The sequence below is a fragment of the Hemicordylus capensis genome, chromosome 2, assembly GCF_027244095.1.
Source record: "Hemicordylus capensis ecotype Gifberg chromosome 2, rHemCap1.1.pri, whole genome shotgun sequence".
In the NCBI taxonomy this organism is placed as follows: Eukaryota; Metazoa; Chordata; class Lepidosauria; order Squamata; family Cordylidae; genus Hemicordylus; species Hemicordylus capensis.
Genome location: NC_069658.1, coordinates 179,793,000 through 179,818,482, shown reverse-complemented (window position 1 = coordinate 179,818,482; position 25,483 = coordinate 179,793,000). Strand labels below are relative to the sequence as shown.

General features: G+C 45.8%; 1 protein-coding gene and 1 long non-coding RNA gene across 6 annotated transcripts in view; one reads left to right on the top strand and one right to left on the bottom strand.

The window, feature by feature from the left end:
• The window catches only part of MAST1 (microtubule associated serine/threonine kinase 1), a 128,824-nt gene that overhangs the window by 41,152 nt on the left and 62,189 nt on the right, over positions 1-25,483 (top strand). For 2 of the 5 annotated variants that reach the window (XM_053294246.1, XM_053294241.1), the window contains exon 2: positions 6,466-6,677. The exons of 2 other annotated variants lie outside the window; for them this stretch is intronic. In XM_053294246.1, coding sequence (XP_053150221.1) covers positions 6,592-6,677 — 86 coding nt within the window. In that variant the 5' untranslated portion in view covers positions 6,466-6,591. Of the gene's footprint in view, positions 1-6,465; positions 6,678-7,327; positions 7,381-25,483 lie in introns of those variants that run through there. One more of the 5 variants, XM_053294244.1, reaches the window with a different exon arrangement.
• On the bottom strand, positions 15,179-17,508 carry LOC128344333 (uncharacterized). Its single transcript, XR_008315799.1, has 3 exons — positions 17,340-17,508; positions 16,380-16,444; positions 15,179-15,707 (listed from the first exon to the last, which is right to left on the bottom strand). It is a non-coding gene; the product is annotated as an uncharacterized LOC128344333 (long non-coding RNA).

Here is a 25,483-nt window from a genome sequence, read left to right as displayed (position 1 = left end):
GCCTGTATCCCACTCTATAGGACTGATTCCATTATTCAGCCCACACAGTGCATTTTGGACAAATGATATCATTCTACCTTTCTTTCTTTTTTAAAGATACTCACTCTGGTGGTCAGCACATTGTTTTTCTTGGAAATCTTATCTGAGAATTAAGTGGAGGGGGGAGGGGGTCTGAAAGACCAAGGCTTCAACCTCCACTGCTCACAGTGGTTGGCTGGTAAATCTTGTTGCTACAGATATCCAATCCCTGCATGCTCTTTGGCCTCTAGACTGGTAACTATGGTTTCAGGTGATACCTCTTGTGGGACTAGTTTTGCCCTGTGGGACCCTTTTGCAAGGGGGATAACTGTATAGAGGTATCTAGCAGCTTGGGGAGGGACAGCACAGGTTACTGTGATGTTTCTGTTGATTTAACAGAGCCAGTCATTCTGTATGCACATCTGTACTTGGTTAACTAAAATTGAACTGAATTTTCTGTATAAAATCAAATATTAAATTAGCACGCCTGCTCACTTACAAATTTGCATTCAGAGTTCTTCCAATGTCTGAGAAATTTGCAGTAAATTTTCCAGGTGTGCACACCATTGCTTCATGGTTTTCTGCTACTTGCAGTCCTCAATATTTTCACTATCCTAAACTGACACATAATTTTATAGCGGCCACAATCGACCCTGTAGTTTGCAAGCAAACTATGAAGGATGTATCCTTTCTGTGGAAATGCATTTACAGTCCTGAAGAGACAAGCCAGTGTTCAGTTCTAAAAGTTGCTTGCCTCTTCAGGCATTGGGATTGTTGCAGAAAAGACTGCTGGAGGAAGCTGGGTCTGTGGTTCCTTTATTTATCACTCTTTGAATCATGCCATAAAGTTTTGCCTCCACAGAAGAGCATGTGGGAGGACTGCATGTGAAAAATTCTTTTATGCTGGAATTCCTAATTCACATTGATAATGCAGGAAAGATCAATTAGAAAGAAACTAGGTTCCTGCCACCATAGCTCTCCCCCTGGATTCTGTATTTGACTTGAGAAATGTGTACCAAGTGGTGGGAATGTGTCTGAGCTGTGTGGATTGTTGCTCACCTGTACACACTTGCATTCCTTCTTGACCCTTTGCTTCTAGACTTGTTGAGCATGGTGGTCTTTGCCCTTTTCCTTAGTGGGCAGTGTGTTGTTGGTTGCTGGGCATGCAGACAGGTCTGGAATGAAGATGGTTATCCACAGCACTGCTGCTGCTGTCACAATGGCACTGGTGGTTCCCTAAAGCAGGAAAAAATGCTTATACTCTCATATTCAGCTCTTAGCAGGATTTGAGTAAGCTTTCGTAGAAGTTAAAGGTTGCATATTCTCCAGACATGCTTTATTACCTCTCTCTCCCTCTCAGATTTCTCTTAGTATCTCTAGTCTGGCAAAACAAATTAAAGGAGGGTAAATCGGACAGACCTGTCAGTATTCAGGACATGGTTATTTAAACTTCCAAAGTAACACTTTTTGCATGTATGGTGCATACATGCACTGGAGATACCACACTGTATAGACAAATAGGGACATTTAGATGGATCATCAGCACATGTAAAGCAATGTGTCCTGGCACTGCCCTTGCATTTTCTCAGGAGAACTGACATGTCCTGCATGGAATCCATTCAGTCGTGGCATATTATTGGGCAATGTTTTTGTTATGTGTAGCAGTGTGTGCCTATTAGAAACAGAACTATATTCCAGCATTGGCTGCAACCTTCTCCTTGGGCCAGACCTGCACTGATGGGTGCAATGATCACTTCAGTGCTCCTGTTTCTTGAAGCACTTTCCAGCAGTGTTCTGGCTTGAAATGACGTGAAAAGAAAATGAGACTACTGGGTGGGTTCACAAGACCACCGGCTGATTTGGAAGTGGGGGAAATGTGATGTAAGAATGGCATTCTTGCCAGTGGGCATGCCGGTGGAAGTAGATCAAGTCTGGTTCCTGCGCTCTCCACCCAAGATACTCCACCCTACTTCTAGATCTTTGGTACGGAAGTCAGGAGAATGTTGGGTAGAAAATCTCGGGAACTGGACTTGGGTGGGTTCCGATGTCATGCCCTCCAGGAGCTTCTGCTCGTGCATTCTGACATATCATCACCATTTTACCCTGGCCAGTAGTCATTTTACCTGGTCGTGGCAGACTGGAAATAGACTGGCCTGTGCCCACTATGTTCAGCAGGAATGAAGAGCATGAGTATTAGGAATAGATGGGCAATACATTTAGGGGAAGCCAACGGAGAGAGTTTCTGAGACTTTAATTTACAATGTTCCACAGGTCCAAGTGTTTCTCTCTAACTGTGAGAATTAGAAACTTAAAGGAAATTAAGGAAATTAATTAAGAAATTAAGAAAAGGAAATTAATTAAGAAATTACTTAAAGGAGTGAAGGGGGCAGCTGCCTCAGCATTTCCTAGGATGCACCTGTATCTCATGGTATACTGTACCTACACACCACAGGCAAAATAGATAAGCCAAAGCCTATACCAAAAGTCATGATTTGTTGCAGGGCATAAAGCTTGTCAACATGTATGTTACTAGGAGACTATGTATTTTGCATGCACACATAGGCTTGGGTGTTACAGTGTGGTACATATTTGTATTTCTTTGGTCGCGCACATATTTTTTTTATGTTCAGATGTGTGCTGTATTTCTCCATATATCATTTAAGAAAAAATGTGTTTTGTTTGAATGTAGAATAGAATCTGTGCTTATCAGGCACAGAACTGTGCTCCAGTTTTTTGCCTAGGGGCAGTCAAAGGTTGATTGGGGCTAGAAAATGATGATCCCCTCCCTACTCTTGTTCGCTTTGCTTTACAGCAAGTTGGGTTGGTATCATGGTTCCTACCAGTCTCAGAGGAGGAGTGGGGAGGTGAATCCTTGACAGTAAGGGACTAGGCTGCCACCATCCACTTTATTTTAATATTGGAGAAACCATTCTCTCCATATAAAACTCCTGAGAGAGGCTAAAGTGGCAAAATCCTCCCTTGAAGGGCTGAGCAATCCTAGGCCTCAAGGCGTGTGACTAAGGCAGACCCAAAATGAAGCACACTTCACCAACAAGGTTTTATTATTAGAATAAAAGAAATACAAGAGTATGCAATATGAACAACTGTCTCTTCATAAAGCGTGTGTGAGAGAGAGAGTTTTCATTAACCAGGCAACTCAGATTCAAGCAATACAATAAAGAAAAATAACTTTTCTCATGTGTCTAACTGAACTGGTCCATTAATCATTTTTCTCCCTTTCTCACAATACTTGTACCAGTGGGTATACAATGAAACAGATGGCCAGGAAATTTAGGACCAACCAAAGGAAGTACTTTTTCACACAGCACATAATTAATCTATGGAATTCCCTGCCATGGGTTGTGGTGATGGCCACTAGTTTGGATGGCTTTAAAAGGGGCTTAGACAAATTCATGGAGGACAGGTCTATCAATGGCTACTAGTCTGATGGCTAGAGGCCACCTCCAGCCTCCGAGGCAAGATGTCTCTGAATACCAGTTGCAGGGGAGCAACAGCATGAAAGAGGGCATGCCCTCACCTCTTGCCTGTAAGCTTCTCAGAGGCATCTGGTGGGCCACTGTGTGAAACAGGATGCTGTACTAGATGGGTCTTGAACCTGATCCAGCAGGGATGTTCTTATGTGTGTGTTTTTTAGACTAGCCTTCTCTCCAACATGCATACTTTCCATGCATGCAATGAGTTTGCTGTGTGGGCCTGTCTAAGCAAGCAGTCCCCATGGATATTCTGAAATGTTACAGCTGCATAGAGGATTACACCACATTCCACCACCACCCCTCCAAACGCCTGTACCAGCTGCCATATTAAAAAGGTTGTCCCCAGGCTTTAAGCCAGGGCTGCTCAACTTCAGCCCTCCTGCAGATGTTGGCCTACCACTCCTATAATCCCTGGCTATTGGCCACTGTGGCTGGGGATCATGGGAGCTGTAGTCCAGAAACAGCTGGGTGGGGGCCTAAATTGAGCCGGCCTGCTTTAAGCAGTGCTGAGGTTTCCCCTGCCTCATGCTATTGGAAGGAGTTTGCACTTCTCTGTTCTCCTTTTCAATTGCTGTCCTTTTACAGTATGTTTTTAATGTCAAATGAGTCTTACAGAAAAATGCGCCGTTGCATAAAGCACAGATTCCCAACCTTGGATCCCCCAATGCTGTTGAACCACAACTCCCATCCTCCCCAGCCACAATGGCCTTATGTTCCCTGGCATAAAGCAAAGCATGTAAAAAACAACAAAATTCACCCAACAGGTTGAAAATGGTCTTGCCTCTCATGTGGTCCTTTTTTTGCACCTGTTGGAAAGGAAACAAGCAGTGCAGAGGAGGGCAAGGTAGAGAGAGGGACCAGCTTGGTCCATGTATAGCAGTCATCATGGCTGAAAGCTGCTGCCCTGAGTTGCGCTACTCATGCCATTCCCTGTGCAGGCAAACATGGGCAGAAACTGCATCTTACATGCTGGGGCTCAGTCTGCATCCATAAGGTTTGCAGTGGCTTGTAGAGCTGCAGCTTCTGCACCAGGCGACTTAGTCATATTTCTCATTTACCATATAATAAGGATACTTGGCATGTGCTATCGAGCAGGGATTCTCAATGTTGGGTCCCTGGATGTTATTGGACTTCAACTCCCATAATCCCCAACCAAAGGCCACTGGGGCTGGGTATTATGGGAGTTGAAGTCCAATAAAATCTGGGGACCCAGCATTGAGAATCCCTGCTATAGAGTGCTCAAAGAACTTCACATATATTTTCTTGTTAAAACAATCCTGGAAGAGAGGTCAGCAGCACTTTCCTGTACCATAGATGAAGGGGACGGCAAGAGAGTAGACTTGCTCACATGACCATTTGGGGGTAGGTAGAAGGGCAGGAGTGTTCCTACCTCATGACTCCTAGACAACCAGAACCTCTGTTTGGGTTTGCAAACCCAGCACCCAGACGATTGAGGCTCCAGCAGTGGTCTTCATTCAAAACAGGAGCTGCATGCCCCACCCTGCTATGGATGGTCCTCCAAACATGCCCCTGCAGTGCAAACATGCACTGCACCACCAAAAGTCTGAAAAAACCCATGATGGCAGCAACTGCTAACTGCTTTAGAACATAAGACCAGCCCTGCTGGATCAGGCCCAAGGCGGCCCATCTAGTCCAGCATCCTGTTTCACACAGTGGCCCACCAGATGCCACTGGAAGCCTACAGGCAGGGGTTGAGGACATGCCCTCCCTCCAGCTGTTACTGCCCTGCAACTAGTACTCAGAGGTATCCTGCCTTTGAGGCTGGAGGTGGCTTATAGTTTGGCCACTTTGGCCATGGAACTCTATGGTAGATGTCCGGTAGCATCCGGCACATCATTCTGTCAAGTGAAAAGCCTGCGTGTGCCCACAGGACGGAGGGAGAAAAGTAGGAAAGGACTCTTTCTCTCCTACATCAGTTAAGAGCAGGGTAGAGAATCTGGGATATCCAGGTTTGAAAAAGCTGTGTTGGAGGGTTTCCCACAGCTCCACACAAGCCTGAGTAGTTAGGTTGACTGCCTCTTACCCTGAAATTGCTGGTTGTGAGAACAGCCCTAGTGGCTCCTGATGGGTTCGTGACAGAACCAGGAGCTGAAGCAGAGACTTCCTGGTTTGTAGCTCAGTCTCTTAGCCACTGTTTTGTACAAGTGGAGCTGCCATGGTCAATGGGAAATATATCCATCACAAACAGAACAGCCAGGTGCAGTGGACATGAGCTTAATTGATTTGTGTTTCCAGATGAGGTTCTTTACTGAGAAGGTTTGCTCCTCAGCAGAGCAGCCTACATTGGACAAAAACACCACATCCACGGATCCCTACACCATTTCCCCAGTTTCAGTGCTGACATGTAGATCCGTTGCCGGTGGCTGGTCGCCTCAGCTCAGCACAGGTCTGCACTGAAATCATAACACGGGTAACCCATTGTGTGCCTCTGGCTGTCCCAACCTCTGGCATATTTTAGCTGACAACCCCCAGCACTCCACGGCGTGGGACTACCTAGAGATGCCCATGGAGATTTTTAGGTTATTCTGACAGCTTGGGATGGCGGACGCATTTGTATGCCAAGCTGATAAGACCTGTATGGAGCATGCAGAAGGCACGACTGACACAGAAGGCAGACCCGCCCCTGCACAAAGCAGCAGTGTGTGTTTGCCAGTCTGTTCCTGAGTGCATGACACAATGCACCTGTAGGCCTCCACCGTTTGCAGGTATCTGCCCACAGCAAACGTGTGTTCACACCCCTATGCAGAGCGGAGGTGCTTTTAAGCCTGTGCTCAGGCACACACTGGCACTCGGCACAGCGCCGCCCCCTCACGCCTCCCTCTCTTCTGCCGGCCCATCCCTGCACTCCCCCCCCCTCTGTGAGTGTCTCTCTCTCTCTCTCTCTCTCTCTCTCCCCCCTTCTCCATTCCAGTTCTCCTTTCTTCTTCAAAAGGGAAGGCTCTCCACCGCTGACCTCCCCTCCCCCTCCGCATTTTGCTCCAGTCTGGGCTGAGAAGGTCCTTCCGCAGCAGCACACACACAACAACTCCCGGGCTCGCCACCATGACCCCGCTGGGGGATGATGTCTGAGTCCTTGTGGACAGCGCTCTCCAATTTCTCTATGCCCGATTTCCTTGACAGCAGCATGTTTCGTCGCACAAAAAGGTACAGCCAGAGGAAGCCTTTCGCCTCCATCTCTCCTCCTCTGTCCCTCGGTAGCCCCTCCTCCCCATCTCCATTCTCCCTTCTTTTTTCATTCCTCCATCCCTTCTTGCTCCTCTGTCCCTTCATTCCCTATCCCTCCTCCATCTCTGTCTTCCCCCTCCCCTGCTGTTTATCTCCAAGCCTCTGCCGTCTCCTGTCTCCCTTGGTCCTCACCCCCCCCCCCCTCTCCTTTGCTGCCTTCTTCCCTGTGATGGCTACAGGGAAGAACTTGTGATTTGTGCCTGTGGGGATGGCAGGGTGTGATCACCTCCCCACATCATTGCCAGGCAGCTCAGGATCTCTGGGGAGGTGGCTCGTGGGGGTGGGGTTGCAGTGGCTGTCAGGGTTGTGGTGCAGTTGGGGGAGGGGGGAGAAGGATTCATGAGCCGTGGGATGCCATGGCAACTGCCAGAGACCAGGGTGTGTATGAACTGGCAGCCCTGCCTATGGATAAATGGATTGCCATCCCTGTTGGTCGGTCTCTCTGCCCCTCCATCCATTTGGTGGCTCTCTGCTGTAGGCTCTGCCCCCCCCCCCTCGGCTGGATCATGCATTCGCTCGGTTTCTGATGAGCTTGTGGCTGCTGGGCAGACAGACTGACGGGCAGAGGGTGTGTGGGAGAGCGGATGGCTCAGTGGAGGTGGGCAGCGCCAGATGCAGAGAAGTGAGCAAATGGAGACGGGTGGGAGGGGGTTGAGCATTTAGTGGGCAGAAGGAAACAGATGCAGAGCCAGAGGTGAGGGAAGGAATATCGGGCTGGACTCTCCAAGGATGGGGAGTGGGTGTGTATTTGCTGGAAGAAAGTCTGGCGGGAAGGGCGTCTGTAGAGACAGACTTTTGGGTTCTGGCGCTCTCTTCTTCACCCTTGTGATGCCTGCGACTGTGAAGTGTCTACGTGCTTCATACTCAGCTCTGGCACGTAGGAATTAGAAATACGTTCTAGCCTTGCAGGTGACCTCACAAACAATGGTCTAAGAAGACAAGGAAAAATCTTCCCTTACCCAACCATCATAGTAGCTTCTAACTTAGATATGTATATTATTATTATTATTATTATTATTATTATTATTATTATTATTATTATTATTATTTAAACAATAATATCCACCCCATTGTGAGCCTTTCTCCCCCAATACCCGTCATTTCCATGAGGCCTCAATCTGTCACTGTCTTCCTTGTACTTACCTTCCCAGCTTTTCTGGGACGTAGGGCTATGCTTTTATATTTAGATTTTACCGAGAGGCTAAAGGACATGTCCAGAATCAGCCAGGAGGGGTTGTGCAAAGCTGGTAGGTCAAGTTCATTCTCCCTGATATGTCACTTTGCCAGAGAGAGAGAGAGAGAGAGAGAGAGATTTTCCCCCCAGACTGATTTGGTTTGAGTTGTTTGGATCAGCTGTGTGTCTTGCAGCAGTATGCTTAGACATGTCTAGTCTAAGCCTGTGCATTTGAATATTGGTGACTTAATAACAAATGGACACATAGGGTATGGAAGTGTGAATTTCTGGAGAGAGTGAGTGTATGCTAAATAGATTCAGGCTAACTGAGCAAAGAGGCACCTTTTTAAAAGTGGCAGTTCTCTTTATCTAGCAGGGGGAGAGCAACTGGCCCTATCCATCCCCAGCACAGCATCCCTCCAGTGGCTGTTGCTGATGTCTACGTTAGGTTTCTTTTTTGGATTGTGAGCCCTTTGGGGACAAGGAGCCATTTTATTTGTTTAACTCTATCTATGTAAACCACATTGGGAACTTTTGTCGAAAAGTGGTATATAAATATTTGTTGTAGTAGTAGTATATGTAGTACAGAAGTAGCACAGTGGTGTAGGACCTTCAAGCCAGCAGCTAGGTGGCTTGCTCCAATTCACTGCCTCACACCGAGCCACTTAAAAGACAACCTGCCATGTGTGGATTTAGAGCAGGCTCTCGCTGTACACACACTTCTTGGCAGGCTTGGAGATTGTTCCCAGCAGAGATAGGAGGCTGTTGAGCCACAAAGGAGAGAGGCAGAGAGACACCTTCTGCTTTATTGCTCCACCTACAGGAAAGAGGTGTCCTCAGACAATTGGGAATAACCTTACGGAAGCATTCTATGCATGTGGGTTGACCAAAACAGTTATGTTTGGTACATTTTCATTCCACCCTTCACACAACAACCCAGTGAGGGAGGTGGGTCCTAAGGCCAACAGCAAGTCTCATGGCTGAGTAGGGATGTTCGTATTTTTCAGCTTTGTATTTTGCAAAGCATTTTCAGAAAACAAGATTTCTGCGCCTTCTCAGCACCCTGAATTGTTTGGAGAAGTGTTCTCGTCTCTTTCTTCCAGAACAGACGAGTTGAGTGCTGCCTAAGGACCAAACTAGATGATGTTACATGGGGCAGCCATGTTCACATGACTGTTCGGCAGAGTGGAGGGCAGGGGTGGGAGATTATTTGAATATCAAAAGGGGTATGTGAGGTGAGGAGAGCTGATCCCTCCATCCCTCATCTCCTCATGCTATCTTGCCACAGGCACTTGCCACAGGCACTAGCTCTGATGCATTTGTGGAGAAACGTGCCAGGACAGAGGGGGTGGGGGGTGAGAGGTGGGGATGGGTTAACCCGGGGTTTCCCAACCTTGAGTACTCAGATGTTGGACTCACACAGAAAGCCATTGTGACTGCCGATGGTGAGGGTTGTAGTCCCTAGGGTTGGGAACCCCTGGGTTAATATGTACTGATTTGTATATTTTCTATAACTGTAAAGTAAAGTTGTGCCGTCGAGTCGATGTCGACTCCTGGCAACCACAGAGCCCTGTGGTTGTCTTTGGTAGAATACAGGAGGGGTTTGCCATTGCTTGACATGCTCTGTGTCCTTAGAGGTAAGGCATGGAAGGGAGAAGTTGCATGTTAATTTTAATGTTATAGGCATGGATCAGGATTAGGCCTCTATGCTCTCCCCAACCACAACCCACTATTTCACCCCCCTGAGAAGCATAGCAAAGCTTATGAGACTGGAGTCTGGCCCTCCTCTGTGTGCCAGTTCTTGCTAGAAACCTTATGTGGTGTTGTTGATATGGAAAATCATCTTCTTCTTTTTTCCTTTTCCTTTTTTTTTTTTAAACTAACTCTTCTTTTAAAGTATGCTAATAATAACTGAATGTCTCAATTCTTATGTGTTTCACCAGACAGAAAGTTGGACTTGGGTGTTAGAGACCTGAGTGCAAGTACTACCTCTGCAGTGGACTGCTAATTAGGGATGTACATGAACTGGCAGATGGCCAGTTCAGCAGCGGGAGGGGGGTTACCGTTTTAAGCAGTAGAGAGGGTGCTCTTAACACGCACACCGCCGTTTCCCTGCTGGTGCTGTGTCCAAAATCGGTGGCGCAGGGCGGCAGTGTACCCTTTTGCTGTCCCGGTCAGCATCAGACCAGAAGTGGCTGGTGCACATGCACACCAGCCGTTTCCAGTCCGACGCTGACCGGGGCGACAAGAGGGTACACTGCCACCCCATGCCAGCAATTTTGGACCCCATGCTGGTGGGTGGAACACGGCGCGTGGGGGCGGGGGGTTTAAGAGCATCCTCCCTCTTGCTTAAAGGTAATCCTGCCCCCTGGCTGAACCACTGGTCTGGTCCAGAGGTCCGGAAAAGGGCCTCCAAACTGGTCCATGCACATCCCTACTACTAATATGGCCTTTGGAAAGTCAGCTTGTAACCTTTTCAAAACTTCAGTTCTGGGTATGCGCAACCAGAGAATCTTCTCTATTGCACTTCTGAGCCCCTCAAGGCTACTTCATTCATTCATTCATTCATTCATTCTCTCTCTCTCTCTCTCTCTCCCTTGTAGCTGATATATGTTTGAGTGCAGAATTCTGCTGTCAGAAAATCTCTGCTTTCTTTTTCTTAAAACAAACAAGTTTTAAGCTTTGGGTTGCAAAGATATTCTTAAAATATGTGAGGAATGCCTGGTGGATTTCAGAATCCAAACAAGTGGCTAAGTAAGTTTCCTGGTGGTCATTGTGTGTGACTTCAGTGCCCTGTTAGCAGACACAGAACAGATTATACAAAACATAAAAAGGGTTATACATAACATAAAAGGGCAGCACAAATTATGCAAAAAAAAGTTAAAATCTGCAAATTATTCTTTTATTATTATTATTATTATTATTATTAATTAATTCAGTTTCTATACCGCCCTTCAAAAAATGGCTCAGGGCTGTAAAAATATTTGTATAATTTATATAGGTCCCAAAATTCAGCTCTTCATGTTGCAGTGTTCTTAATTTTGTAAATATTTTGTGCAGAGTACACAAAGTCCTGAATGCATTGACACTTTCATACAGCAGTAGTGATGCCCATTAAAGCACATAGCCTTATGCTGTTATAGCAGGCTACCTAGGGAGAGAGTGACATAATGAACAGGGTAAAAAAAGTGAGGCCTACCCTTTGGGCTTTTGTTGTAATTGATTGGGATACATTTCTGTGAGGGAAATATAAAGGGCAGGGCCCAGTCTTAAAAATAAAATTTAAAAAATCAATAGCCAGGAGAAAGTGGCATTGTGCATGTTTACTCGGCCCCTGGGTAGCATTCTTTAATGCTCGGTGGAGATTTAAGGAGACACACACACACTGAAAAAACAAAAGTGTGTGTTCCCAAACGTTTCTGTATCTGTCCTTAAGCCTTCACAACTTTTAACATTAAGTCATCTCTGAATACATTAACTCTAACACATTGCCACAGAATTCTATTTGGAAGTGAGTTCTTGCTCCCTTTAAATTCTCATCTGGGCACACTTGCTTGTATGAACTGAGCAATTCTGGGTTGAGGTGGTCAGGGGAGGGGTGTATACAGTTCTCCATACTGCTGAGCTGTGAGTTGAGAGGGGTCAGAAGGGCAGCTATGAGCTCCTATTGGTGTCTCCTTTTCTCTACTCTCTTATGATCTCCTGCCCCCATCGTTAAGCCAACTCTCAATTTAGCTGAGCTTTGGAAACCCAGGAAGCTGCCTTCTACCAAGTCAGACCACTGGTCCATCTAGCTCAGTATTGTCTACACCAGGGTTTCCCAATCTGTGGTACTCCAGAAGTTGCTGAAGAACTACAATTGCTGAACAGAGTTGTAGTTCAGCAACATCTGGAGTGCCACAGGTTGGGAACCTCTAGTCCAGGGATTCTCAACGTTGGGTCCCCAGATGTTATTGGACTTCAACTCCCATAATCCCCAACCAAAGGCCACTAGGGCTGGGGATTATGGGAGCTGAAGTCCAATAACATCTGGGAACCCAACATTGAGAATCCCTGCTCTAGTCTACACTGACTGGCAGTGGCTTCTCCAAGGTTTCAGGCAGGACCTTTCCCAGTCCTACCTGGAGATGCCAGAGACTGAACCTGGGGTCGTCTTCTGCATGCAAAGCAGATGCTCATCCCTTGGCTCTCTGTAGGTGGTGCTGTAGTAATTAACTTCTGGGCTCCAGTGTGGTGTGTTGCCACTTTTCTTCTCATCCCTGGGTGCAGCACTGACATTTTTAATTGTTAGACTGGCAAAGCAGACATGCGTGGAATCGGATTAATCTTAGGCAGAGCTACAATTCAGCTTCAGAACTTGGATTCATGTGTTCTGGGAATTGCATCTCCTTGTTTTAGAACAATAATCCCAGGATAAAAAGAACTTGGTTTCAAAATGCTGTATGGGCAGATTATGTGTCTGCTTTATGGGAGAAATATGGATTTAAAATAAGTACAGAAAGTAGGACTACTAGCAGTAGTGGGGACAAAATGCCCTCAGCCACTGGTCTTCTGATCAGAGCTGTAAAGGCAAATACACTGTAGACATTCTGAGCGAAATGAAATGTTTAGTGCTATACTTGGAGAGTGGGGAGGTTAAATTTAATTCCTGTGATTGGTTCAGGTGCTCTTTATGTGTGACATTGTGCACCATCTTCTAACCTTCCATAGGATGTGAGAAGCGTGGAGTAGAGTGTCTCTCAGAGTGCATACTAAAGTCCTGGTTTAACACATTTAAGGGGCCCCAAGGCATGGTCTGATGCAGCCACCTTGCTGAAGATAGACAGATGTGGATCTGGTCAGTGCCTGGATGGGTGACTTTCTGTCTGGGAACCTCTCAGGCAGTCCTGACAACACAGTGAGAGTTGGCTGGCCTCTGTGAGGGCATAATGTTTATGGCACTCTGCCTCCTTTTATTCCTCAGTCTCTCTGAAGGCAGGTTCATATATACAGGTCCAATACCTGATGACTGCAGCATCTAGTGTACATCAGACACCTCAGGTGAACCTTCCCAGTCACCTCAAACTTAATGTTGCTTCAGTGGAATCAGCTGCAAGTCATGGAGTGGTGATGTACACTCCATACCTGTACACACAAGTGATTGTACACATAACTGTAAACACAGTCCCATCGTTTTGCACCTCACCATATTCAGAAAACACTTTGGCTTTCCCTAGTTTCTGTTCTACTTATGGATATTTCAGATAACCGAAAGTGACATGTTGCGTTGGGGGAAGGAGCCTGCAGTGTGTTTCTAGTGAGTTTGTGGAAGTTGACTCCTCATTGCCGTGTAAGCTACTCATTAGCTCTTCAGCTTTTCTTCATTACCGCCTAGAGCCTTTGGAGTCAGCTGGTATATACATTTAAATAAATAAAATAACCAGTGTATTAAAAATGGTACACTACTCCAGGCCTTGACACACTTTCTTTGGATTTGGGTGTCAAGCAATGGACACTTGAGTGCCACAACATTGCTGGACTTTGTGAGAGTCGTTGTCACAATTCTAACTAGGGTAGGAGATGCATCTTACCCAAGTTCAGGAGCTGGGCAGGCTCCCATTTTCCGATTGTCTAAGAGTAAAAGGCAAGGTAGGAGTTGGAGCAAGTGATTGTCTGCTAAGCAGCAGTTGGCTGAGAGGGCTTTTCGTCCTACCTCATTAAAGAGCTGGGTAGGTTGGAGCTCTCCAACCCAGCTGCTGCTTAGCAGACTGTCACTTCTGCACCTTGCTTTTTACTCATGTCACTGTTGCTTCTAAGGCATGCACGCGTGTGTGCGCTCACAGGTTTTCTGATGTCCGCTCAGTTCATTTCAGATCCCGCTCAGGCTGAATTAGGAAGGCCCCATTCGGAATGCAGGTGTGCACACATTGCCTTGATACTGCCGCCCAGAACAAAACTCATTCCGCACAGAGATGAAAAAAATCAGAGGATCACTGATCACAGACAGTCGGGAAATGGCTCCTGAACTTGAATAAGATGTGTCTGCTACACAAATTGAAATTGCATGAACCAGCCTGGGCCAGGAAGTGGAGATAGTAATGGGCTTTTTTTTTATCCCCTGTACAAGTAACTTAGAATAGAAACAGGGCTGTCTGGGACAAATATTAAATATTTTATGGAACAATTCTACCTCTGAATATCTTCATCTAGGTGCCATTGTTAAATTTCTAGGCAGCATCGCTCCCCGATGCCTGGAACTTTTCAAGGCCCTTCTCCTTGCAGAATTCCATCATCCCCAGTGCTAGTTCCTAAGACAACTTCGAATTTGAGTGGTGCCACCTCCTGCATTCCAAGCCCACTATCCCATGTGGGCATAAGTGGCATTATTCATTACTTTGTTGTCCAGATTGCAGAGTTAATAGGAGTGAAAGCTATTCCCCATTTAGAATGGGGTGACATCCAGTGATGCCAGTGACATCCTTTTTATGCAGTTTTTGCCTTTCAAGATTCCAGAAAAGAGAACTATGGGCATTTTGATGAGGACATACTTGCAGCCTACAGTATATGGTCAGATACAAACCGAGGCTGTTCACAGGGGCATCAAAGCCCAGGTCTGGACAGCCCGGGCTGCCTGTGTGCACTGCCAGGATCGAGCCAATCCTGGTACTGCCTCAGCCCCAAGCCTGGGTATTTACCCCAGGCTTTAACCTGGGTTTAAGGGAGCAAGTGTGCCCTTAACCGTGTGTGTGTGTGTGTGTGTGTGTGTGTGTGTGCACTCGCGGGTGCGGGTGCACTCGCGGGTGCGGGCTACAGGCAGCCTGCATACACACACAGCTGGGTAGCAAGAGTGTCCAGCTAAGGGAGGATCCCTCAGTGCACATGGTATGGTGCATTGAGGGATGCTGGAGGACTTCCTCCTCTAGCTCCCTGCTTTGCCGATTGCTGTGGCACCACTCATGTGCCACAGTGAGCAGCAGAGCCTGAACGGGGATATGGATCGTGTGTGGGGAGTCAGGCAGGAGCCTGCCTCTCCACCAGCCCTCCTCCCCTCCAGCGAAAGTGATCATGTGCACAACCTCACCGACTAAGCAGTGGATGAGGAATTGGTTTTACATTCTTTCATCCTCATGAGGACGATGTTATGCAAGATTAGGGGTGATCTCTCAGTAAGACCCTCTGGAGGAAGAAATAACTGAACAACCCATTTAAGCTTGACACTTTTTAATGTGACTTTTATTGTGTATAATAGGAAAAAAAACAAGCAGTGCAGCAAGTAATATGAGAATCACAATCCTAATAATAAGAAGCAGTGCTACAATCAAAACCACCAGCTTTGCAGCCTCAAGCAAACACATACTCTCGCTCACACAAAGTCCACTTACAAGCTTATCCGTTTCTTGGCCTGAGTCCTGGAATCAGCTGGCACTGATCTGGTAGGGACAAGAGAAACTCTGATTCTGCGTGTTTGTCCCCTGGTTCTGGTGGTTCCTCTGAGTTTCCTCTCAAAAAGCCATTTCCTTTATAGCCAGAGTGTAAGGAGGAGTCTTCCTGGTCCAATCTGATCACCCCATTTCAGGAGGTTGAGGTGAAGAGACCCACTCACTCAGCAGCTAGAAATTCTCCCAAGGTTTTGTCTGGGTCATATTTTTCCACCATAGGGTCACATCCATCCTTCCACATGATCAGGAGATGCCTTCCTTGTGCCATGGGGAGTAGACCCATATGGCTTCTCATCAGTCCCAGATAGCTGGTAAGTCCCTAAACTTCCATACTTTCCTCATTCACTTGGCCACAGGCTGTGGTAGTTAAACATTTGGTTGTTATTGATTGAGACAAAACCAACATCTCTTACTTTGACATTTTACTGCTGGCTGTATAAGGTTTACTTATGTGAAATCTGTCTTGTCATTTAGCAAAAAACAAGCCTGATTTTACTTGACCTAACCAGCTTACACTTGACCTAACCAGCTTCCTACCATTTCCTTTGTTACCCCCACAAATAACTCTCCCCTTCTTCAGTGCATAACTATGAGCTGAACGGTGTAAGGCATATGCTAGCATACAAGAGAACTCCGTTATGAGTTGGGGTTCTGTTCCACGGGGAGAGGGCAGGTAGCAAAACTGTAGATAATGGGCGATTAGGGCTACGGCAATTGTGGGGGGGGGGGTAGGTTCGCTAGCCATGGAAAATGAGCCAGGGGTGGCGGCAATGACAAATGAGCAAAAAGTGGGGAAACTGGTGTTGGGAGTGCCCCATCATGCTCTGTGTCCCAGCTGTCCAGCAATGCCCTCCAAACATTGAATATTTTAGTTTTTCTATTTAAAAAATCATGTGTTTTTAATTTTAAAAAGCAAATGGCTCCCTTAGTTAAAATGGTGGGTGGAAATGACCTTGGAGGATATGCGAATCTCATACCCCTTTCAGTACCTGATTTTTTTTGCGTATACCCAGGTTGGGCAACATTTACCTGACTGCAGATACACGGAACCATGGATGCCAGGTCTGCATTTAATGGGGTTCTCCTGTATATAACTGGAAAGATGTAGAATAAACAGTAAGTGATAGTTTTGCTTTTGCTCTAGCAGATCAAGAATGAATCCTGTTGAGTAGAGAAGAAATGCTGTATACTGCTCATGATTAAGAAGGGCATTTGGGAATTAAAACTGCTTGTGAGAGGTTAATCCAACCAGCCTGGTGGCTAAATCGTAAAGATCAAATAAAGCTGTATCTCAGTAGATGTTTCAAATGTGTAGCTGTAAATGCTTAAAAGTGCAAGAAAAGGACCTACCCCTAGTATAAAAAGAGTGAAAAGGGACCCTTTGGTAATTGTACTTCATTCATCCAGTGATTGATGTACAATTGTTGTTCTTAGTAAAAACAATGCAGCCTTAACAACTAGGATATCAATTCAAAAAAGGACATCCAAATTGTGGAGTTCCCCTTAGAAAAGTATGGTCATGGGCCCTATAGCAAATAGAGTGAAGGTTTCAGATGGTTTGTGAGGCTTGGGGAATTCTGTGACTATCTGTCTCTGGGTTGGAAAAATATTTTGAATTATTGAGTTATTATTGAATTCAATTATTATTATTATTAGGCTCAGCCCTGGGACCTGTTTTGGGTATAGTCATTTTACAGGAGAAGAACAAACATGTCTTTATGCATGTAGAGAGTCATGACTGAGCCATTCTGTACCTTGTGCAAAATGAAGGGATAAAATTTTGAATAGTGTCACTTCAGATTGCTGGTGGGGGATCAGATATTTGAATGTTTTGCCCCCCTGTAAAATGAAACAAAAAAAACTACTACATGCAGAGAGACATTTTGGATTAAGTAGCACAGTAGGGAGAGTTGTATGCAAAGTTTTCCCCTTAGATGTTTAGTTTTTTTCTTAGGAGGAGGAACATTTTAAAAGCAAGGCATTACTTACAGTCTGAAGTGGTTCAGGGCCCATTCTGTCATTGGGTGGTTTCAAATATCCCACAGAAGCAAGCCTAGATAAACTGGACCTAAGGAGAAGGGGTAGGATGCAAACAAGTCATAATATGGCAAAACAAACCAAGATTCAGTGCTCATCTATGGCACCAATCCAAGTTTAAGTAAACCTTAATTAAAAGAAACCATGATTCGCTGTGCGAGAGTGGAACTACTGATAGAAACTAAGAACTAAGATTAAACCACAATTGCAAGTTCAAACAAACCAGCTTCAAATCTTGGGTTCAGACCACGATTTGACTGCTCAAAATAAATCACAGTTTGACTGGCACAGGTTCAGACATACTGATTACAAAGGCCATGCATAAAGTGAGGGATATTCAAAACTTTCTTGCAAGTTGTAAGAGTGATCTCACTCATACATACACTGCTACAGGCTTCCATGCAAATTCATAGTGCTATCTTACCCTCTGTATACATGCTGAGCAGGGATATCGTGTGATTTTCACAGTGCCACTTGTTTGCCAGCTCTTGTGTTCTGAGAAGAGCCCACCCTTTTTCATTACCTTTCTTGTGGCAACTGGTGGGGGAAAGGCTGGGTTCTTCTCAGAATGCAAGAGCTGGCTGACACATGGCACTGCAAAAATCCTGTGAAGTTCCTGCTTGGCGTGTGTACAGAAGGTAAGTTCACACTAGGCAGTAGCGCAGAAGCCTGCAGCAGTGTGTGTACAGTTAGAACACACTTGGAACTTGTGATCTTTGACTATCCCACACTTCATTGCCTTATGGAAGTGGCCACAGTTGGACATACTAAACCATAGAAGAAACCCTCCCTGGACCCTGAGGTCCTTGACAACTATAGACTGATCTCCAACCTCCCTTTTTTTAGCAAAGGTGTTAGAGAGGGTTGTATGTGCCCAGCTTGAGAAGGTTTTGGAAGAAACGAATTATCTTAATTCTTATCAGTCAGGTTTCAGGCCTCGGCATAGCACAGAGACAGCACTGGTCGCTCTGGTAGATGGCCTTCTTTGGGACCTTGACGAGGGTAGTGTCCCTCTCTTGGTCCTTTTAGATCTCTCAGTGGCTTTTGACACTATCGATCATGCTATCCTTCTCGACCGCCTGCATGGATTGGGTATCGAGGTCACTGTCTTACAGTGGTTCCGTTCTTACCTTAGCGGGCGTGTCCAGTCAGTATGCATTGAGGACAGATGCTCTGACCCATGGCCACTCCTTTATGGAGTTCCCCAAGGTTCAGTTCTTGCCCCGTCCTCTTTAACATCTATATGAAGCTGCTGGGTCAGGTAATTTCCCAGTTTGGGGTGAGATTTCATCAATAGGCTGATTATACTCAGCTGTATATCGCCATCCCAGACCATTCTGGGGATGCTGTTTCTGTTCTTACTCGATGCCTGGAAGCTGTTAAGGTCTGCATGACTCAAAATAAGCTCAGACTGAATCCCACTAAGACTGAACTACTTTTACTCAGCCCTCGTACCGGCCCAAAGCTGGATGTGAACCTTGTTTTAGATGGGGTAGCGCTGCCCCCAAAGGAGCTTGTTCATTTGGGGGGGGCCCTTTTGGACTTGTGCGTCCTGCTTGAACAGCAGGTGGAGGCTGTGGCCAGAACTGCTTTTGCCCAGCTTCATCTGATTCGCCAATTATGCCCTTATCTTGATCGGCAGGCATTAATGACAGTGACCCACGCCCTTGTTATCTCCCGCTTAGATTATTGTAATGCTCTCTATCTAGGGTTACCTTTGAGGACGACCGGGAAGCTACAGTGAGTCTGGAATGCAGCAGCTCACCTACTCATGGGTGCCAGAAAATATGACAGAGTTACACCTCTCCTGCAGTCATTGCACTGGTTGCCTATTCGCTTCCGAGTTCAATTTAAGGTCCTGGATTTGACCTTCAGAGCCTTGCAGGGTTTGGCACCTGTCTACCTACAGACCCACCTCTCCCATCTGGTCACATCCCGTCCGGTCAGATCATCTCAAATGTCCCTTTTGTCGGTCCCTGATTTCCCAGAGGTTCGGGGTGCAAGGACCCATGAAAGGGCCTTTTCAGTTGCTGCCCCACTTCTCTGGAACTCCCTTCCCCTTCAGATTCGTTTAGCCCCTTCCTTACTGATTTTTAAATCTCTATTGAAGACTTTTGTTTTTCGCCAGGCTTTTGCCCTATAGTTTACCTATTTGTGTTTTTTTTGTTTTTTGTTAGTTACTTTAGTTTTTAATTTAGAATATCATTTTAATGTTGTCTTGCTTTGCATGTTTTTGTACACCGCCTAGAGTCTTCGGAGTGGGTGATATATTAAATGTTTCTAATAAATAAATAAAATAGTTATGCATGATGTCTGAACCTGCCTATTACCTTTACAATGTAGGAGCTACTACAGTGGAACAACTTCCCATGCTTCAAAAGTAACATCAGAATTCATGGATCGTATAAGTAGATTCCATGATATGGCTCCTTCCTGTTCCAGCATTGCCCTGCACAGAAACTGGTATGGGAAGTAACCATAGCCTAGACTTCTAGGGCTTCTGATTGGAAGCTGTCTTATACCAAGTCAGACCCTTGGTCCATCTAGCTCAGTATTTTCTACACAGTCTGGCAGCGACTTCTGCAAGGTTGCAGGCAGGAGTCTCTCTCAGCCCTATCTTGGAAATGCCAAGGAGGGAACTTAGAACCTTCTGCATGGAAACATGCAGATGCTTTTTGCAGAGTGGCCCCATTGCCTAATGGGAATATCTTACATAATGAGGTGATTCTCGCGACCATCAAAAAGCAGGCTAACAGTTCCAGGGCAGCAACTGTGACTGTCTGCAGGGAGAGCAGGCTAAGCCCACTCTCCCCGCAAACCCTTTTAAAGTGGGTCTCACTGATCATGAGACTCACCTCCCTGTCTCCCATTCAAATGCAACCAGGGTGGACTCTGCTTAGCAAAGGGGGCAATTCATGCTTGCTACCACAAGACCTCCAGATGTTGCATTATGGAATAGAGATGTACTGTAGTGACTTTCACACTGCTAATGTAACCTCAGAAGAGGCCCACACTCCAGAATTCTGCCACCTTGGACTACATTCTGCATGTCTTATAAATCAGCTCTGAGCAATTGTGACTCGCTACATCCCTGAAAATAGGGAGGAGGGCTTCACGGGACAGAAAATATGACTTAAATGAAGAGTGGAGTCCTAGCACCTCTTACTTTGATACCATTTTCCCCCTCTAGCCTTAGCTTATAAAGAAAATAGATAGCCCAAAATGGTGAAGAACTCAGGTAAGCACTGAGAATTACTACAGATTCTAGCAGGACCAGCCCCATGGCATATGCAAAGCAAGCAGTTGTAGGCACCCCATTGAAGCACCATGGACATGCTCTGAGAGTCTTGCTCCAGCATTCTCTGCCAGAAATTTTGCAGGGCTCCATTACAAAGGATCCTGGGATGCTCCTCTTGGATTGGTTAGTTCAGATACATAGGATAGGAACATGTCTTGTTTGACTAGCCCTGATTTTTAGAGGCTCTTAGCTTTTCTTCTGTTTTTTATTTCTATTTTTCTGATATTAAGTACAACTTGTATTAATTAAATGTTTGGTTTCACAGGTCTCATGTGCACACAAAGGTTTCAAGGATGATTCCAGATGCTGTGGTTTACCCTGTGGCATGGGATGGGGACATGTGGTTGCTTCTGATCTGTCCAGACTCTGTTGCTTAAGCAAACAAAACAATTGTGGTACATGGCACTATTTACCTACACTTTGAATGCTAATCCAAATTGCTGGTAAATTACTGTTCTTGCCTCAATGGACAGGATTGTTAAGCTGCTGTCTCAGATATGGGTTGGTACCCATTTCATCATTGTGCTGCATATTACAACTCATCCCCACACTTATCGTATACCATTTGAATGCTTCACCATTATACACTTTTCCTAGAGACATTTCTTTTATTTCTATGCACACCCTCTACAATTCTTATCCTACAATTAAAACATAATTATCTGTCATGGTCTCTGTGGAATGGTACAATTAGGTTCTGTGCCTGCACTTATCTGGAACCTTCTAAAAAGCGATTTCACCACCTCACCTTTTGTCATGCTTTGGAGATGAGAAGCTAATGCTTTACCAGCATGGGCCAGATCAAGTCAGTGTGGCTTTTGCTTCTCATGAAAGGCCCTCTGCCTGGAAAGACCATCACACTAAGGCTGGATGCAGATAGGGCTTTTACAGGAACTGAAGGTGATTATGCTCTGTCCCATTATTATCAGACAGGTTGAAGCATGACAAAATCCTGTAAGCAAACAAACAATAGTGGGATGTGCACACAGCGACAGCCCAAGATCGTTTGTTAGCTGAAGCCTTGAACATCCAAATCATGCCTGCCTCCTCACTGGTAAAATCATAATAATAATCTAAACAATTGACAATGTGCTGTCTGTTAAAGGTAATGCATAATCTGCTGTCTGAGAAGACTACCTTACTCTGTCTAATGACAGGCCTGTGTTTGCAACAAGGGCAAGCATGCCTCTTATCGTATCATCTCAACTCTCTGATAAATAAAAGCTTTATTTTAGCCCTATTCAGACATTGAGGTCATTCACACAATCAGAAACTATGTTCAAACTGGGTTTGGGAGCTGTGTGTACTCCCAATTTTTGATTGTGTGGAAGCAAGGTTAGAGGAAAACCTGGGTAGAAGTGATTGTGTGGAAGCAAGGTAGGAGAAAAAGCTACCCAGATTTTCCTCTAACCTTGCTTCCACACAATCAAAAATTGGGAGTACGCACAGCTCCTAGTTTGAACATAGTTTCTGATTGTGTGAATGACCTCATTATGTTGTACATGCCTCCTCAAAAGCAGGGTACGGATAGGAAATCTACTGCAGTACATGGGCTGAACGTAATGAGCCTCTTCTCATGAGTAGTGAGAAGGGCTCAAGAACAGGTTGCAGGGAACGTGGGTTAAACCTACCTTCCCCGCAGACGATCCATCTGGCGTTGCTGGGCGTGCTCCCCACACACCCACACAATTCCATGCATGCCCAGGTACTGGGAAGGGGCCGGGATGTGATGTCCCAGCCCCGGGAAATACCATGATGCACCGTGTGAGTGTGCAGTGCATCAGAGGCTCCCCGCAGTCTGGCAGCCATGGCTGCAAGCAGCCGCCAGAAGATCAGAAAAACAGGGTTAGGAGAGTACATTCTGAAGGGAGGCTTCTTAGGTGGATTTGCTGCCATGGTGTCGCTGGGACTGGCCCAATTCCTGCAGTTCACGCGGGCATGCAAAACCAGGCCATAGCCTGATTTTGCACACGCGTGTGAATAGCCTCAGTGTGTGAATAGAGCTCTTGTCTCCGGCTTAAGGACACACATATCCTGAGAAACTCAAGATGGGGGGTGGGATGTAATAAAAGTTCAGTAAATTTCACCAATGGGTCTAGAGGACTGTAGATATGAAAATGTACATAGACAAACATCAGCCCCCACAACTAGGCTATGGATACAATAGTATGTGTGATCTTGACCTAGGAGAGGTCAAGTGAACTAGGCCACGGTGTGAAACAGGTTGCTGGACTGGATGGGCCTTGGGCCTTGGGCCTGATCCAGAAGGGCTGTTCTTATGAGAGGCCCCAGAGTTTGGTAGGGCATTTGTGCCACTGCCTGTACATTGATTACAGTCTACTGGGAAGTTCTTTGATGTAAATGTTGTTGACGTGAATGCTCTTGCACAGCTAGTTTTCATTTCAGTGGGCTTGCTTCAGAGGTTTTTCCTGTGGACCAGACCTGTCTGCCACCCTCCTGGCCCTCAGGGAAACCTCTTAAGTAAGCCCCTTTGAAATGAACAATTCTGTGAACTAGGCCTTAATGGAATTGAGAATCTCCCAACTTCTAAGCCAGGCCTGCTCAACTTCGGCCCTCCTGCAGATATTGGCCTACAAACCCCATAATCCCTGGCTAGTGGTCACTGTCGCTGTGGGTTATGGGAATTGTATTCCAAAAAACAGCTGGGGGGGTCAAAATTGAGCAGGCCTGTGGTAAGCAAAACTGTGAAGCGCCAGGACTGTGAGGCAAGATAGAAGACTGTGGGATGAGGCGTGTGCCTGTTTTTGCTGTGCTATACACTGTCTCAGCCTTTTGCCGCTTGCTTGGTCAAGACTCCTCAGACTGGCAGGTTGCAAATTGAAATCTGAGTCTTCCAGTAATTTGGTCGGGGAGCTGTATCTGCACTCTCAGTTACTGGGGGCAGGAGGAGAGGATGTTGACCCAAACTGTAAAAACCTGGTCACCAAAGGCAACCATTCCTCCTCACCTCCATGCCCCACATAAAAACCTCCTTCCCTCCCTTGAATTCCCAGCGACACCATGATGATTTGCGGGTGGGGGTGGGGACAGGACGGGACGGGATGGGATGGGACGGGACAGTTCTCTCATTTGCACTCAGGTTTGGACAAGGTTAAAACCATCAATTTTTTTGCTGCTGTTTCTAACCTATGTCCTGCCCTGGGGTAAATGAGAGAAGTCCCTACCTCTCCACAAGCCTTCACTGTGTGCCAGAGAATTGGGGGTGGTGGTTTGCAGCAGCCTCAAATGTTGATTGTAGCAAAATGACTGGACCTGCTTCAAGTCCCTGATGGCCTTGAGAAAAGGGGCCCTGTGTGTGTAAGATGTTGTTATTGTCAAGACAAAAAGCAGTAGACCACTGATGATGACTCAGACTTTACCATAATGCCATCTTATATGAGGCAACAGGGCTCCTTTCCCCAAAAGCAGTCAGGGATGTAAAACAGCCATGGGGTCTCATAACAATAACTGTAGCAGAACGAGTCTGATTTGAGGTGGCATCTGCTCCACTGTGTGTGAGCAAGGAAGGCTGCTTTCAAGTTAGATTGCAGATGGACCTGGGGGATAGTGACTTGAGAGGAGTGGAAGCCTGAGGAAGCACTATGGGTTGTAAGCTGATCGGTGCTCAGTGGCAGAGCTGTACAAAGCAAGCTCATAATTGCTATGTTCAGATCTCTTAAGCTCAGGGCTGTTGAGGGCACACACATAAAAGAAGGAGAATTCTGTGTCAAGATCTGGCAAATCCTGCACCAGTCAAGACTGAATTCTACAAGCTATTAATAAAATATATGCACATTAAACAAAACTGCTTATATTTACTTCTTTGATGTGATTTTTCTGCCTCTGTTAATAATTGGAAGAGACAAGGAGCAATGCAGAATGCTGAAAATGCCACTCCCTGCCCAATGGAAAGCCCATTAAGCTAGCCTCTGGATTCTTGAGATTTACCGGGTGTTACCTGCACAGTTTTACATCTTTGCAGTCATGAGGCCTAGCAACCTGCTTTTAAAAAACGGACTGATTGGATTTTTAGCCTGTTTTCTTTAAGGCAAGTAAGCTTATGAGATCACCTGGCATTCTGTTTGTGTGTCCCCCTATCAACTTTGCAATGCCTGGACCAATATGAACCAAATTGGCTACACATAGGCACGCCTCAACAGCGTAATTTGTCATGATGTCATCCACCCCAGTTCAAGATGGCAGACACGTGAATGTTTGAGGCACAAGTGGGCTGACATGTGGACTGTCTAACTAAATTGAACCAAATCTGCTACAGCTTTCCAGTAGGCTTATGAGATCACCTGGCATTCTGTGTGTGAGTCCATGAATGTGTGTATCCCTCCCGCAACCATCAACCGCAATGCCTAGAGCAATATGAACCAAATTGGTTACAGTTGTAGGAACACATAGGGGCACCTCAACAGCATAGTTTGTGATGATGTCATCCAAGCCAGTTCAAGATGGCAGACGTGTGAACATTTAAGGCTGAAGTGGGCTAACTTGTGAGGATGGTAATTATCAACTAATATTATAGTGAAAGGGAAGTAGGCAGATTAGTTCTTACCAGAACAACTTGTAAACTAATATCATGAAAATTTCTTATTGTGTCTATAACAGGTGTGTTTTTAGGTTTTATGGTTATAAGAATAGTTTGAAGGTTACTAAAGTCAGAGATTTGTGTGACCCTCGCTCCCACTAATTTTGGAAGGAAGAGTGCCTTGCACTGTACCCATTTTCTCTCCTTGATATAGCTGAGTTCCCTTTTTCTTTGCACGCTCACTGATGACTTATCTACCCT